The 13,564-nt window shown below is 41.6% G+C and overlaps 1 protein-coding gene across 17 annotated transcripts in view; it reads right to left on the minus strand.

Moving 5' to 3' along the window:
- Nucleotides 1-6,629: 6,629 nt before the first annotated feature.
- The window catches only part of PDE4D (phosphodiesterase 4D), a 1,645,162-nt gene continuing 1,638,227 nt past the window's right edge, over nt 6,630-13,564 (minus strand). For 11 of the 17 annotated variants that reach the window (XM_049857515.1, XM_049857493.1, XM_049857489.1 and 8 more), the window contains 2 exons: nt 12,945-13,127; nt 6,631-12,010 (listed from right to left, as the gene is read on the minus strand). In XM_049857515.1, the coding sequence (XP_049713472.1) occupies nt 11,591-12,010; nt 12,945-13,127 (603 nt within the window). In that variant the 3' untranslated portion in view covers nt 6,631-11,590. Of the gene's footprint in view, nt 12,011-12,944; nt 13,128-13,564 lie in introns of all 17 variants that reach the window. The other 6 variants (XM_049857545.1, XM_049857590.1, XM_049857581.1 and 3 more) reach the window with 1 other exon arrangement.

Raw genomic sequence — 13,564 nt, forward strand, 5'->3', positions numbered from 1 at the left:
AACTGCCAACGTTTTGGATAGCAGCCAAGCTCTTAACCACTGCACGACCAGGGCTCCTTTGGGCAGCAGCAGTGAGGAAAAAGAAGAATGAAGGCAAAAGAAAGCAAGTAAAGTAAGAGAAAGGAAAGGAAGGAAGAGGAGCGGAAAAGAAGTGAAGCAATATGATGTGACATAATATGTTCCCATGCTGGCTACTGCTTCTCAATGAGCTGCCAAGAGACACAGCATGTTGCCTGGTAGGTGCTATTTTGGGCATGGAAGGATCCTTATGATGGACACCAAGGGGAAACCATGCCTCAGAAAAGTCTGAGGAGGGAGAAGGAGAAGGAATTAATTAGCCTGGCTCTCTTCCACCTACCTATTCTCTGTGGTCTTAGTTCATCCATGGGGAGTTACCTTCCCTGAACTTCTGAGGTGAGTCATTTGGCCCTGTTGATTGCCCCTTGTGATGTGAGATTCCCAGACCTGTGTTGTATAGTTTCATCTAATTACCAAAGCAGAGGGTCACCCAGCTATGTGATTACAAGACAGCCAAAATGGGGCAGAGAAGACTGAGAAGATACTCAATGTTCGAGTCTATTACGTTAATAATGGTCTTGCAGAAAAGATAGCTCTTTTTTTTCCCTTTTGTAGCCTCTTCTCTCCTAAGCTTACACCATTTGCCCAAGCCAGTTTATGATGCTAATCAATGTCATGATGATAACAGCCAATCCCAGGTTTTTCTCCGATGCCTGAAGGCAGCTAATAGCTGATTTGATCATTCCTTTCTTGCTTGCTGGAAATTACCAGTCAAAACTATGATTGTATTGCTCCTCAGACTGCCATCGACTCTTAGGGTCACCTGCTGTAACTCCTGTTGTAATACATACCCATTTGATTAAATGCAATGATTTAGAAAGGTGGTTGAGATTATTCCTTTCCATTTTGGAAACCCAAACAACTCCATGAGGTCTTCAACAGTGCTTCTCTAGCTTTATGGCACATAAGAATCACAAGGAGAACCAGCTAAGGCACAGATTCCTGGGCCCACCTTAGAGACTATTATTCAGTAGGTCTAGTTTGGGTCCTGATAACTTGCATTTGTTGATGGTGATGTTGATGCTGATGTTGAGGGGTGCTGGTGTTAAAGGGGAAAGAATAGTCAAACATTAATACCTTGACTTAACTTCCCACCAAAAAAAAAAAACCCGTTGCCATCGAGTCAATTCTGACTCATAGCGACCCTATAGGTCACAGTAGAAATGCCCTACATGGTTTCCAAGGAGTGTCTGGTGGATTTGAACTGTGGACCTTTTGGTTAGCAGCCATAGCTCTTAACCACTACACCGCCATGTTTACCTAACTCCCTACTAATAGGCAAAAAGGAGTAAGGACATTGCCTTCAAAGATCTTACCATCTGTGAGAGTGAAAGAAATTAAAAAAGATAATTACCACATACTAGGAAAAAAAGCCATTATATGGATAAGTACAGAATACTAATGGGAAAAGGCTTTCCAGACAAAGGCATATTTACAGTGGATCTAGAGGGATGAGTACTTTTCCAAGCAGAGGGAAGATCATATGCAAAATACAAAAGCATCATACACCTGGGTCTAGAGGTATTTATGTGTGGCTGTTGGAAACCCTGGTGGCGTAGTGGTTAAGTGCTACGGCTGCTAACTGAAGGGTCAGCAGTTCAAATCCACCAGGTGCTCCTTGGAAACTCTATGGGGCAGCTCTACTCTGTCCTATAGGGTCGCTACGTGTCGGAACTGACTCAACGGCACTGGGTTGTTTGGTTTTCTGGGTTGATGGGAGGAGTAGAGGTGATTTAGGTTGGCCAAACCCTTAAGGGCCTTGTGCCTTATGCTAAGGCTTTTGAACTCTGTCTTGTGGGGAATAGGAGGTATCATCACTGTCCTTGGATGTCATTGCCATGATGGTGGCTGGGGGTCTACCTTCCTTCCTTTCTCATATTTTACCTTAGTTTTGTTCTCTTACCCTTGCTTGTTTCCAACTTTTCCAGTCTACCTATTAGGTATTTCGATCACAGATTCCAGTGATTATTTTTTCCTGGCCAATGCACCCCAAAAACAGCCACCATTTGCCTGTCAGGCAGGCTTACCTTGAGCTGTGATGCTGAACAAGTTTCAGCAGAGCTTACAGACTAAGACTGGGAAAGAAGGCCTGGTGATCTACGTCTGAAAATCAGCCAGTGAAACCCCTATGGATCACAATGGTCTGATCCCATTGTGCATGGGGTCACCATGAGTCAGGGGCGACTCAAAAGCAGCTAGCAACAAGAGATGATTTCTTTGACTAAAGTATAATTCCATGTGACACCAAATATAGCTTTAAAAACATGTGAATGGAGCTTCCTAAGCAGTTTTCTTTTGTGCGCAGTTACCTGGACTTCAGCTATCTTTAGCTTCCTCCCCACCCCTTGAATCATAGTGATTTCTGCTGGGGAGGGAGCCCACACTTATCTTCACTCCCTCCCAATCTGACAGCTGTGGGGTGGCCTGATTGTCTCTCTCTTCCCAGATGCTGTAAATGAACAGCAAGAAACAGAAACTACCAGTGCTGGGGAGAAAATGATCCAAGTGTTAGGAAGCTGCAAGGTGAGAGACTGCTTGGTTCCAAATTAATGCAGCCCGGTGGTAAAAGCAGTGCTTTTCACAACTGGGCAGTGAGCAAGTGTTTGCCACTAAAAGTCTGCTTTTCAATTCAAAAACAAGGAGCAAAGAAAAAACAACTCTCAGATAATAGAGCTTTGCAGGCCACATATTCACCGGGCTCAGATTTTGAACCACCCATGTCTGATGGCTCAGAAGGACTTGTAACCAAAACCAAGCCCAAGCCCATCGCGTTGAATCGATTCGGACTCATAGCAACTGTATGGGACAGAGTAGAACTGCCCCATAGAGTTTTCAAGGAGTGCCTGGTGGAGTTGAACTGCCAAACTTTTAGTTAGCAGCCAAGCTCTTAACCACTATGCCACCAGGGTTTCCTGAGGACTTGTATCAGGCAAATGGCCCACTGCACAGGTGTGGTGGGCTCCTTCCTATGCAGGATGTCAGCTCCCTTCCCTTCATCGAGACAGACATTCTGTAAGGAGTCCCACGAAGGTCCACCATGCCTCATGTCTCCAACCTCCTTACTGCCTTGTCAGCTCATTTCATTTTCTCTCTTTATGCTTTTTCTTCTTCTTTGGTCTTTACCCCAGGTCTCCTCCTCACTGTCAAGAAATCTAACCATATAGCAAGGCAGTGCTGAAGGTGAGTGGGTAAGTCAGTGAATGCATATGAACTAATACCTGCCATCTAGCTTTGGATCATGAAAGTGATCAACATCTGTTACAAAGGATGGCCAAAGGAAATGAAAGGCAACCCAGCAGTCAGCTTTGTTCCTTTTCAGTGGGTCAGCACAAATAGGAGGTAGAGCTGGCGCTAGAAACTGTTGAATCTGTGGTTTGTAAATTATCAGAGTCTCACTGTTCGGCCTCCTGAACAATCCCAGGCGAACCTCCCTGGATCTCATTTTCCAAGCTACCAAATAGAGGGAATCATGAAGGCCACTTGTAGACAGTAGGGTATTAGGAGGTGGATGTAGCAGGAATCAAATATGAATAATTTCGCTTTATAAAATTTTCCAGTGCTATATATATTCTAATTGAAACAGCTAGGTGACAGCTGTTAACAGTTCAGTGGGGAATGGTTCTTTCCCTTTATTCTCCCATTGGAAGGACAGGAAGGAGTGATGACTTCCATTGGGAAGACAGCTTTTCAACTCCCCATCCCCCTAATGTTCTATGAACACTACGGAAACGGAATGTGACCAAACAAGTATGGAAGGTTAGTCCCACTGAGGGAGTCCTTGAGTAGTACAAATGGTTAATGCACTCAGCTGCTAACTGAAAGGTTGGAGGTTTGAGTCTACCCAGTAGCACCTCAGAAGAAAGGCCTAGCGATCTATTTCCAAAAAATCAGCCACTGAAAACTTTGTATAGCACAGTTCTATCCTGACACACACGAGGTGGCCATGAGTAGGACTCTGAGGCAACTAGTACTGGTAATCCCATTTAATAGCAGGGGAAGGAGGGAGGTAGAGAGGAACTTTCAGAAGGCCAGAGGAGAGAGAGTCCTTTGGAGTTGGAAAAAGAAGAGCCCCACTTTTGGGCAGTAACTTAAATAGGTAGAAACAATGGCAGGCTCTTTTTGCACACAAACACCCTGGGGTGGGTCTAAGTAAGGAGCCTAAACTGAGGTTCTCAGGACATATTCTCAGCATTTATCCTTGGTATGCCACATGCATGACGAGGCAGCAAAGAGCCAAGGAGCTGTAAGTAACCACTGCAGCTTGGACAACAGATGTCGGTAGGGCTCATGATAGCCTGGAGAGGTGAGAACCTTTACGCTGGAGGGAGAAGGAGTGTGCCCATAATGTAAGAGATGGAAATTCCCAGCAGTATGTACGGTAGGTTCAGCATCCAGAGTCCAAATTAATTGATGTAAAAGAAGGAAATCTGCATTTCCTGCTCTCCTGAGTTCACAAACTGAGCTGTATGCCTGTTACACTGAGTTTGACTATATAGAGAGATATGGGAACAGTTGTGGGGGAAAAGGTACCCAAATCAGAGAAGAGAAAAGCAGTTCCTCTTCCATTGAAACAGGGCCATGTGGGTGAGTACATTCCCGCTGGGATAGGTGTTCTCTGGCAAAAGATAGTTTTTGTTTTTTGGTGGAATGTTTTGCTGCTGTAGATTCAAAGCTGGGTGTGCCTGAGGAAAGACTTCCAGGTCAGATACTGAATTTATGTAGGGTTAATACACCCAAATTAGCCTAAATTAGCACGGGAGGGAGTTGGTTCCTTTGCCCCATGGTCTCATTGACTTTGGGGAAAGGAGCGAGAGCTTAAATCAAGAATTCCCAGGAAGGCACACACTGGGCACCTTTTGGCTATAGTGGCTGTAGTCGTTTGTTGTGTGGGGGTGTGGGGAATAGTGAAGGGGAAGTGTAGGTCATTCTATTGTCCCTGGATGATGCAAACAGTTAATCTGCTTGGCTGCTAACTGAAAGGTTGAAGGTTTGAGTGAGTCCACTCAGAGGCACCTCGAAAGAAAGATCACCTGGCGACCTGAAAAACCAGCCATTGTAAACCTTATAAAACACAGTTCTACTCTGATACACATGGGGTTGCCATGAGTCAGATCAACTCCACGCAACTTTTTTTTTTTTTAATTCTACTGGCTAAGATTTGGGAATTACCTGGAAGTTAACTCTATGCTTATATCCTTATCTTTCCAATTACAAAAAATGAAAAATGAATTGTTTTGTTATTCAGAATCAATAGAAATAATTTGTGAGGAATAGGCAGTTTTCAGTTAACAATGTGATAGTAAACTCTAAGTTCTCCTTATCCAAAGATAATGCAAGCTCAAAAGCATACAAAAAAAAGCCAATCTTCCTTATAGTATCAAAAACAAACAAAAAAACTAACATCTTAAAATGTCTTCTTATCAGATATAATTATATCTAATATCAATTTGGTGCTGTATTCAATACATATTAACTGTATTCTGTGTGCCCAGCATAGTTCTAGGTGAGGAAACACTGTTTTCATGGTCTATGTTCTGCTGGGAGAGACAGACAGTAAGCAAATGTCTATGTCAATTTGTGGTCAGCATTATCAAGAAAACCAAGCAGGGCAAACGGGACGGAGTGATGGAGCAGGGGTGCTATTTTACGTAGGATGGTTAGGAAAGGCCACTATCTCTAAGCCTTGCCAACCCTTCCCCCTTGCTTTCCCTTAGCATCTTCAGAGGTCTTAACTTCATTTAAGCCTCAGGATTTTTGCAAATGATGTTTCCTCTGCCTGGAACCCCCTTCCTCTTCCCATCAGCTCCATCTTTTTGCCTGGTTACCTCTTATTATCCTTCAGATCTCAGCGCAAAATCATTTCCTCAAGGAAGCCTTCTCGGGTCCTTTAGGTCAAATTTAGGTTTCATCTTAATCATTGCCCCTGAACTTCTTCACTGTACTGGGTACAGTCATAAACACAGTTACTGTCTAGTCAATTCTGACTCATAGTGATCCCGTATGCATCAGAGTTGAACTGTGCTCCATAGGGTTTTCAGCGGCTGATTTTTTCAGAAGTAGATTGCCAGGCCTTCCTTCCAAGGTGCTTCTGGGTGGACTCAAACCTTCAACGTTCTGGTTGGACCCTTTGCACCACCCAGGGACTCCAGCACAATTATACTAACAGGCTCATTGAGCTGTTTAATGCCTTTTCTCCCCTCTAGACTATCAGCCTCGTGAAAGCAGAGGCTGTGTGCCATATTTACTTTTGAATCCTTAGAACCTTGTCATTTGCAAAGTACCCAACAAATAATTGTTGAATGTCTGAATAACTTCCAATATACCAGAATATTCAACTAAACAAGGCAGCCCCCACCTGAAACGTGTGTAGAAAATATTGTATACAATCTTATAGCCCATCTAAATAATTTTGGAAATTTTTTTCAATAGCAAGACTAACCAACATAATTTGGTTTCATTTGGTCGTGCGTGTCAATACTAACTTATGGTCTTTTGTTCATTTTAACAAAGTGCATTACTCTTGGAAACTTGTGCTGGTTGGACTGCAACATAAAATGAATAATCCTTTATTTGCAAAAGACTGAGTCATAAATAGGCAGAATCAACCCATGCTTTTATTTCCACTGCATATAAAAATTTCATATGAAGGTATTGATGTACAGTACTATCCACATGGGCTGAAGAGGCTAAGAAACCACTAAAAGAATCATTTGTGATGCTCACACACGTTACTACTCTGAAAACATAGCCAAAGAAATAAAATTGAACCCAACTAAAATCAGTTAAGTACGTTTGCAATTATAATGTCCCCTTTATACTGTTTAAAACAAAAGTAATCAAATTCCTTTGGGCCAGGGCTGCTAAAATCTACAGTTTGTGTCAAAATAATAATAACAATAATAAAATAAGAGGAGGCTCATTTTTTCTAGAAAAAGAATCTCTCCTTTCAAAGTCACGTGTTCCGAGGGCTGGGCAGCAGTGGGGGTGGGTTTCCACGTGGTCCACTAGGAATTTTTCTTAGCTTTCAGAAGCTGGCCATTATGTAACATTAAATTTTAAAATCTTAAATTATGTAGTCTAAGTGTTGCAGAAAAAGCTGTAGAGAAGGCTGAACCCTTTATGCGATGTGGACTGGCATCATACAACACTGTGTATTTGAATAGATTCGTTTACATACATGTAAGGAAATTTGGTTGATCTTTATTGAAGAGAAATTCTGGGGTGAAAAAATTTATGTTTTTCTTACTGTATATCCTCTTAACATGACAGCAAGTTGATGCAGTAAATGACTAACCAACAACATGTGTGACCTATGGTTCTAATTTCAAATCAAGATCATTTTCTTATGTGCTGTAGAAGTCAGAATCTTTTCACGCACTGGACAAGAATCTATTTTCTCAGGTGTTTGAAAGCAGAAAACAAAAAAATGTTACTAACCAAAGTAGCTACTGTCAACAGATGGGGGAGAATTCATTATACAGGCAGTACTGCTCCATGGCAAGGACTACTTAAGAGCTTGTACCCAAAAAGGCCTCAGAATTGTCCAAAGGTTGTGGTTTTGTGAAATCCAGCTATTGCCGGTAACCCAATCAGTTCAAAGCTCAGCGGTAACACGCCCAGCCGTAGCCCCACCATTACCTTACTTTAAAATGCAGCAAAACAGAAAGAAAATATTGATTAAAGTTAAGGCACAGCCCTGGGACCAAAGACCTGCAGCTATGTTTTTTTAATTTATATATCTTTATGTATTTTATAGTTTTCTTGAACCTTCCATAAACAAGCTCTAAGGTGACAAGACTATATTACAGGAGAAAAGAAAATATACAAGAAGTATATATACACACCATTCATTCTCTCACCAAGAGTTTCCAAATATACCAACACCAGCCCATCATGGGATGATGTTTTAATAAGAACTGATAATTTACAATTAACATTACAGTATACAGTATATACATTACAATAAATACATGGTTGTAAACAGACAAACAAGACTGTATTACAGGTAAGGTCATTTGGTGAGAAAAAATGCATGGCACAAAAAATAAATAATGCATTCAAAAATTATCATAAAGCTTTCTGTAAAAGCCATTTCATTCAAGTTTTTTTTTCTTTGACCGCAATTTGTTCTATCTACATTATTTTCTTGTGAATTTTAACTGAAGCAAATGAAAACAGCATCACTGTGTTCAGTAACTTGCAAGCTGAAATGTACTGGTTTTATGCAAACTTGGACATTTTTCTTTCTCCATACAGTACCCAGATATTGCATTTTCTTATGACATTTTAGGAAATGTAAAGCCACTTGCAAAAGAGGAGAGAAAAAAGGAGAAGACATGCAGATTGTACAGTGCATTAGTTCCTGTCTCTTGGATATTATGCCTTTTCTACAATTTGATTGTCCATCTGTGGTATCTTCACAACATGGTACTATTAAGAACCCACATACTGGGGGGAAGGGGGAGGCTACCTTTATTAGTGCAGTTAAAAACCCTTTCAGGTCTGGATTTGTGACATATTGCTCTATTCAATTTTTTTTAAATTAAGATTCCAGGCACTCTGTGGGGGAAATACCAAGAAATAGGGAAGGGAGGGGATGAGTATTTTGGAAGAAGAAATAAACCCCGGGCTCTTTGCCTTTCTTCAGGAGGAAAGTCCTTTCTAGACACCCATCTGGGGCAAACAAAATTAAAACAGAAGTTCTCAAATGTTCTTGTGAAAACACTTGGCCAAACATAACTATCTGAAAGGTTCCTATCTGTTGGCTTGATTTTTTCAGCGGAGGGGAGAAATCTGTTAAGTAATTGACTCCTATTCTGCTCTCCATAAAAGATCAGAGTTACATAATGTTTCTTTCAATGGTTCTAAGCATCAGCTGGTTCTCGGAGTTAAAACGGGAACTATCTCCAGCTTGGGTCATTTCCCTGGCTGATGATTAATTATTAGCTCCCAGAAGATGGCTTGAGAAGTCCCAAATATAAGTGTTTTTCAGGGTTGCAATTTTTTAAACTGTTTTAGTTATTTTCCATTTAGTCAGATACCCCCTCCTAGTCTCCATCTCTGTTCTTCGATGTCAATGTAGAAAATGATTATCTGGGTTCCAAACTCTTCACAGAGAAGAAAAGGTAAACACTTCATTAAAAGCTGAAACGGGAGAAAAGTCCAAACTAGATCAATGCCAAGTGATATCAACTCTTATCAGCAGGTAAATTCATTAATTTCTAAAATACAATACAGCTCCTGGCACTGAAATCGGCCAGGAGCGACTTCTGATTTTCCATTTAGGCAGAAGCGTCCTACTCAACCTGTTATTTTAGGGCTGCACTGCACTATCGACCCTCCGGTGATAGTGACACTCTCAGCTTCCTCAAAGTGTTTAAAAAGCAGTAGTTCTCCTCCACAAGCCGAGCTTCTGGAGCAGCAATAACTGACAACGCAACTCCTACAGGTCGCGTGGCTGGCCATTAAGAAAGCGCAGTTGCTGAACTTAAATCTGCTTCTCCAGGATGTTCCTCGTACAGTTCTAATCGCATGGTAAAATCATAGAAACAAAAGGGAATTACACACAGTTCCCGGGTTACAAACGTCCGACTCTTACTTGCCCTTTAATGTTATGTAAATTTGCCCTCACCCTGAAATGACTGAATGAACCCCTACTGGCAACAAACACTTCATCACAGTCGCCTTCACCTGCTGCACGTGTAGCTTTTAAGTCACTGAAAAGGCTCCGAGCCTTTTCTTTCACTGCCAAACCCAAACCAAACCCACTGCCATTGAGTGGATTCCGACTCATAGCGACTCTACAGGACAGAGTAGAACTGCCCCATAGAGATTCCAAGGAGCACCTGGCGGATTTGAACTGCTGACCTCTTGGTTAGCAGCTGTAGCACTTAACCACTACGCCACCAGGGTTTCTTCTTGCACTACAGAAAGGCTAAATAAGAACCGTGTGCACCTGTTCCAACACACCTACAAATTCGACTTAAAGACAGAGTTAGGAACGGATCTCGTTTGTAACCTGGGGGCTGCCTGTAGTTGTACTGGTAATTGTTTATATATTCTACTACTGTTCTTAAAATTTGCCTAGCTAGCCATTAACTTTTCTCTGTAAATGAAGAGTAAAAGCTAGTCATCATATATGACTTCATGGCATAAATGAACACTAATCCTAACTTAACTACCTGTTGTGTTTCACCCATCAGGATGGTGGTGATATATTTGATAAGACCCCCACCTAAAGGACATGGACAGAGGTTCCAACACACACTAATAAAGCACAACAGGAAAAAGTCTTCTTACTACAACTGGCTGCAAAAACTATAAAAATGAGCATGAAATGTGTGAGTTATTACGAAGACATGCAGATGTGAAATGAGGGCTCACTGACACAGCAAAAGGTTACAAGACACTACAAGGTAGGAAAATCTCTAAAAGAGACTGACCATTTTAACTACTGGGTATTTATATATCTCCCACTTGCTTCAAACAACACCCACTGACGATGGAGTTTCCATGAGGTTTAAGACACATTAGACAAAACGCACATCAAAGTATTACAGAGCAGATATTCACTTTGCACACTGTGAAGAAAAATGCCAGTGAAAGCAACTCCACTGATCTGGAAAGAGTGAAACAAAAAAGCAAAGTAAATGAAGACCTACAAAAAGGGTTTCCTGCAACATAAAGGTTTAAAATATGGAAGTCATTGGTATATAAAACAATGATTACTACAAATCAGTTAACTGCCATGAACTATAAGGTGCAAGTAAAATTGGTAAATTAGATTTATCCAGTGTAGCACAGATTCGTACTGAAAACTTGCAAGTTACTCCTTAGAAAAAAAATAACCAGTGGCAGATGAAGTTATGAACAGTTTTTTCTCTTTTTAAATATAATACCTCAATACATTTAATAATAAAAGTAAGCTCTACAAAAAATCTGTTTTACATATCATACAAAATGTAGGGGTCGGTGCAGCTCACTGAACTACACTCTTCAGTCATGTATCAGGAAGACTTGAAATTAGAAAATTATGCAACTTCTGCGGCTCATCTTCCTCTTGGTAACAGATTCATGCTGTGTCCTATTCCTGACACATTCGTTGCTTCATCCACTAGTTCACTCTGTCTGTGTAATGCTTTCTTTCTTCTGAAAAGACTGCAAACAAATAAAAAGAAAAGAAACCCCAAATCATATCCACTTCTGGGCGGCCTGAGGAGCCACGCTTCCTTCAAAACATGTTGATTTTATCTGCTCTGTCAGCTCTATCAAGATGAATTCTTGTTAAAATGCTGTTTGTGAAGATGTCCCCCCTGCTCTGATGACATGGAGGTGGAAAAACTGGTTACAATATTCCTGAGCGCCAGACTGAGTAGTCAAGGTCAGTTTTGTTCAACAAACGTCCTGGCAGATGACAGTGAGGTGTGACCATGGTTGTGGCATGTGACATGCACTTTGGAAACAATTTTTCTACTTAAAAAAAAAAAAAAAAGGCGTGGAAGTCTTTGCACTGTTACGTGTCGTCAGAAGAATGATCTTCTATTACACAAGCTTCGGGCTGGCTTTCCTCTTCTTCCCCTACTGCTTCCTCTTCGACCTGTTCATCAAGGGGGATTTCGGTGGACTCTGAGTCTTGAGTACAGAGAGTCTTGGAGTCACTGCAGCTAGTGTCTTCCTCCACTTGACTTCCACTATCCTTCTCTGTGTCTGATTCGCCATCTTCCTCTAGAGTTAGTTCAAACTGGAATTTCTCGGTCTGACCCTGTCGGCCCTCTTCTTGGTCATCAGGGGCAGGTGAGGGACTCTGAGGGATTGTGCTCTGGTACCATTCACGATTGTCCTCCAAAGTGTCCAAAATGTCCTGGGCATCAGGATGGACAAGGTCTGCCCAGGTCTCCCAGAGAGGATGAACAATATAGTCTATGAAGCCCACCTAGTTTAAAAAGAAAAAAATCACATTTAAGTGAGGAACTTGGGACTAAGAGGCAATGGAAGAAATTAACTAGATCATAGCCCATAAATCTAACACTGAACAAAAGACTAATACCTTTATTTTGGTAATACAGTCACTGTTTTAGGCAACAGACCAAATGAAAGTGTTGTTACTAGCTGGTTAAAATTGGCTTCTAGAACCCTTAGCTTAACAAGAATGTTTACAATGTAAAAAACTTCCAGTTGTTTACATCATACGGCTTGAAGGCCGGACTTTGTTTTAGAATAGCCAATGTCTCCAGATAATTGAAATAACGCCATGTACTCTCACCAGTTGTCACTGATTCTGAGTCATGGTAACCCTATGTGTGTCAGAGTAGAACTGTGTTCCACAGGATTTTCAATGGCTGATATTTCAAAAGTAGATTGCCAGACCTTTCTTCCAAAGCACTGCTGGGTGGACTTGAACATCCAACCTTTTGGTTAGCAGCAGAGTCCATTACCCATTTATGCCACCGAGGAACGCCTATGTACTCTTAGTGTTGTTTGCATAGAGTCCATTTTCAACTCATAGCAATCCCATGTGACCAAGTAGAACTGCCCCATAGAGTTTTCTTGGCTGTAATCTTTACGGGACCAAATCACCAGGTCTTTCTCCAGAGACGCTGCTAGGTGGGTTCGAACCACCAACTTTTTGGTTAGCAGCCAAGCACTTAAACACTGTGCCACCAGGGCTCCTGAATAAACTTTATGAATAGAAGTTATAAGAATGAAAGTGCTTTTTGGCTTAGAAACACTCAGGTGAAATAGAGCTTGTCAAAAACAAAGTAATTTTCAAAAAGCTCCATCAAATCCTGTGTGATACGTATGCAAAGTAGCCACATGTAAAAGCTGTGGCTTTATTCTCTGGGAAAGGGTCATGCTTCATGCAGTACCTGTGATTTTTCCACAGAGGCGTTGTGCTTGTCACACATGGGGCTGATCTCCATGCCGCGCTCCCTCTCGCGGTCCCCCTGGCGGAAAAACTCCTCCATTATCCGGTCCGTCCACTGGCGGTACAGCTGCAGCGGCTTTGTCGGGTTGCTCAGATCCGCACAATGCACCATATTCTGAAGGACCTAAAACAGACAAAAACATGTTCTCCACTCGGCACCTGCACTTTTTCTTTTTTTTTTTAACTAGAAATTCACATCGGATGACTGCAACACTTAAAAATACATGGAGTGTAAGATCTATCCCCAACAGCTCAACCGTAATGTGTCTGTGTGCAGTTCACACCTGCGTGAATAGTCCCACGTTATGCCACTTCTACTGCATCTAGATATTGTAAGAGCAACGGCTGATGTACACGGTTGGCTAAATTCAGAGCTGTTTGAGCGGCTGGTCATGTGGATGTCAGCTGCTCCGTTTTTAAGTGTATGGCAGTGAAAACACCAGTGGGATTTTACCTGGTTAAATCTCAGGAAGAATTTGGATAAAAATCCTGCTTGTCATTACCAAAAGTATAAGGCAGGAGAAAGGGAAAAAATCTTACTCAAAGCTAGACATACAGACA

The sequence above is a fragment of the Elephas maximus genome, chromosome 2 (genome assembly GCF_024166365.1).
Source record: "Elephas maximus indicus isolate mEleMax1 chromosome 2, mEleMax1 primary haplotype, whole genome shotgun sequence".
Lineage (NCBI taxonomy): Eukaryota > Metazoa > Chordata > Mammalia > Proboscidea > Elephantidae > Elephas > Elephas maximus.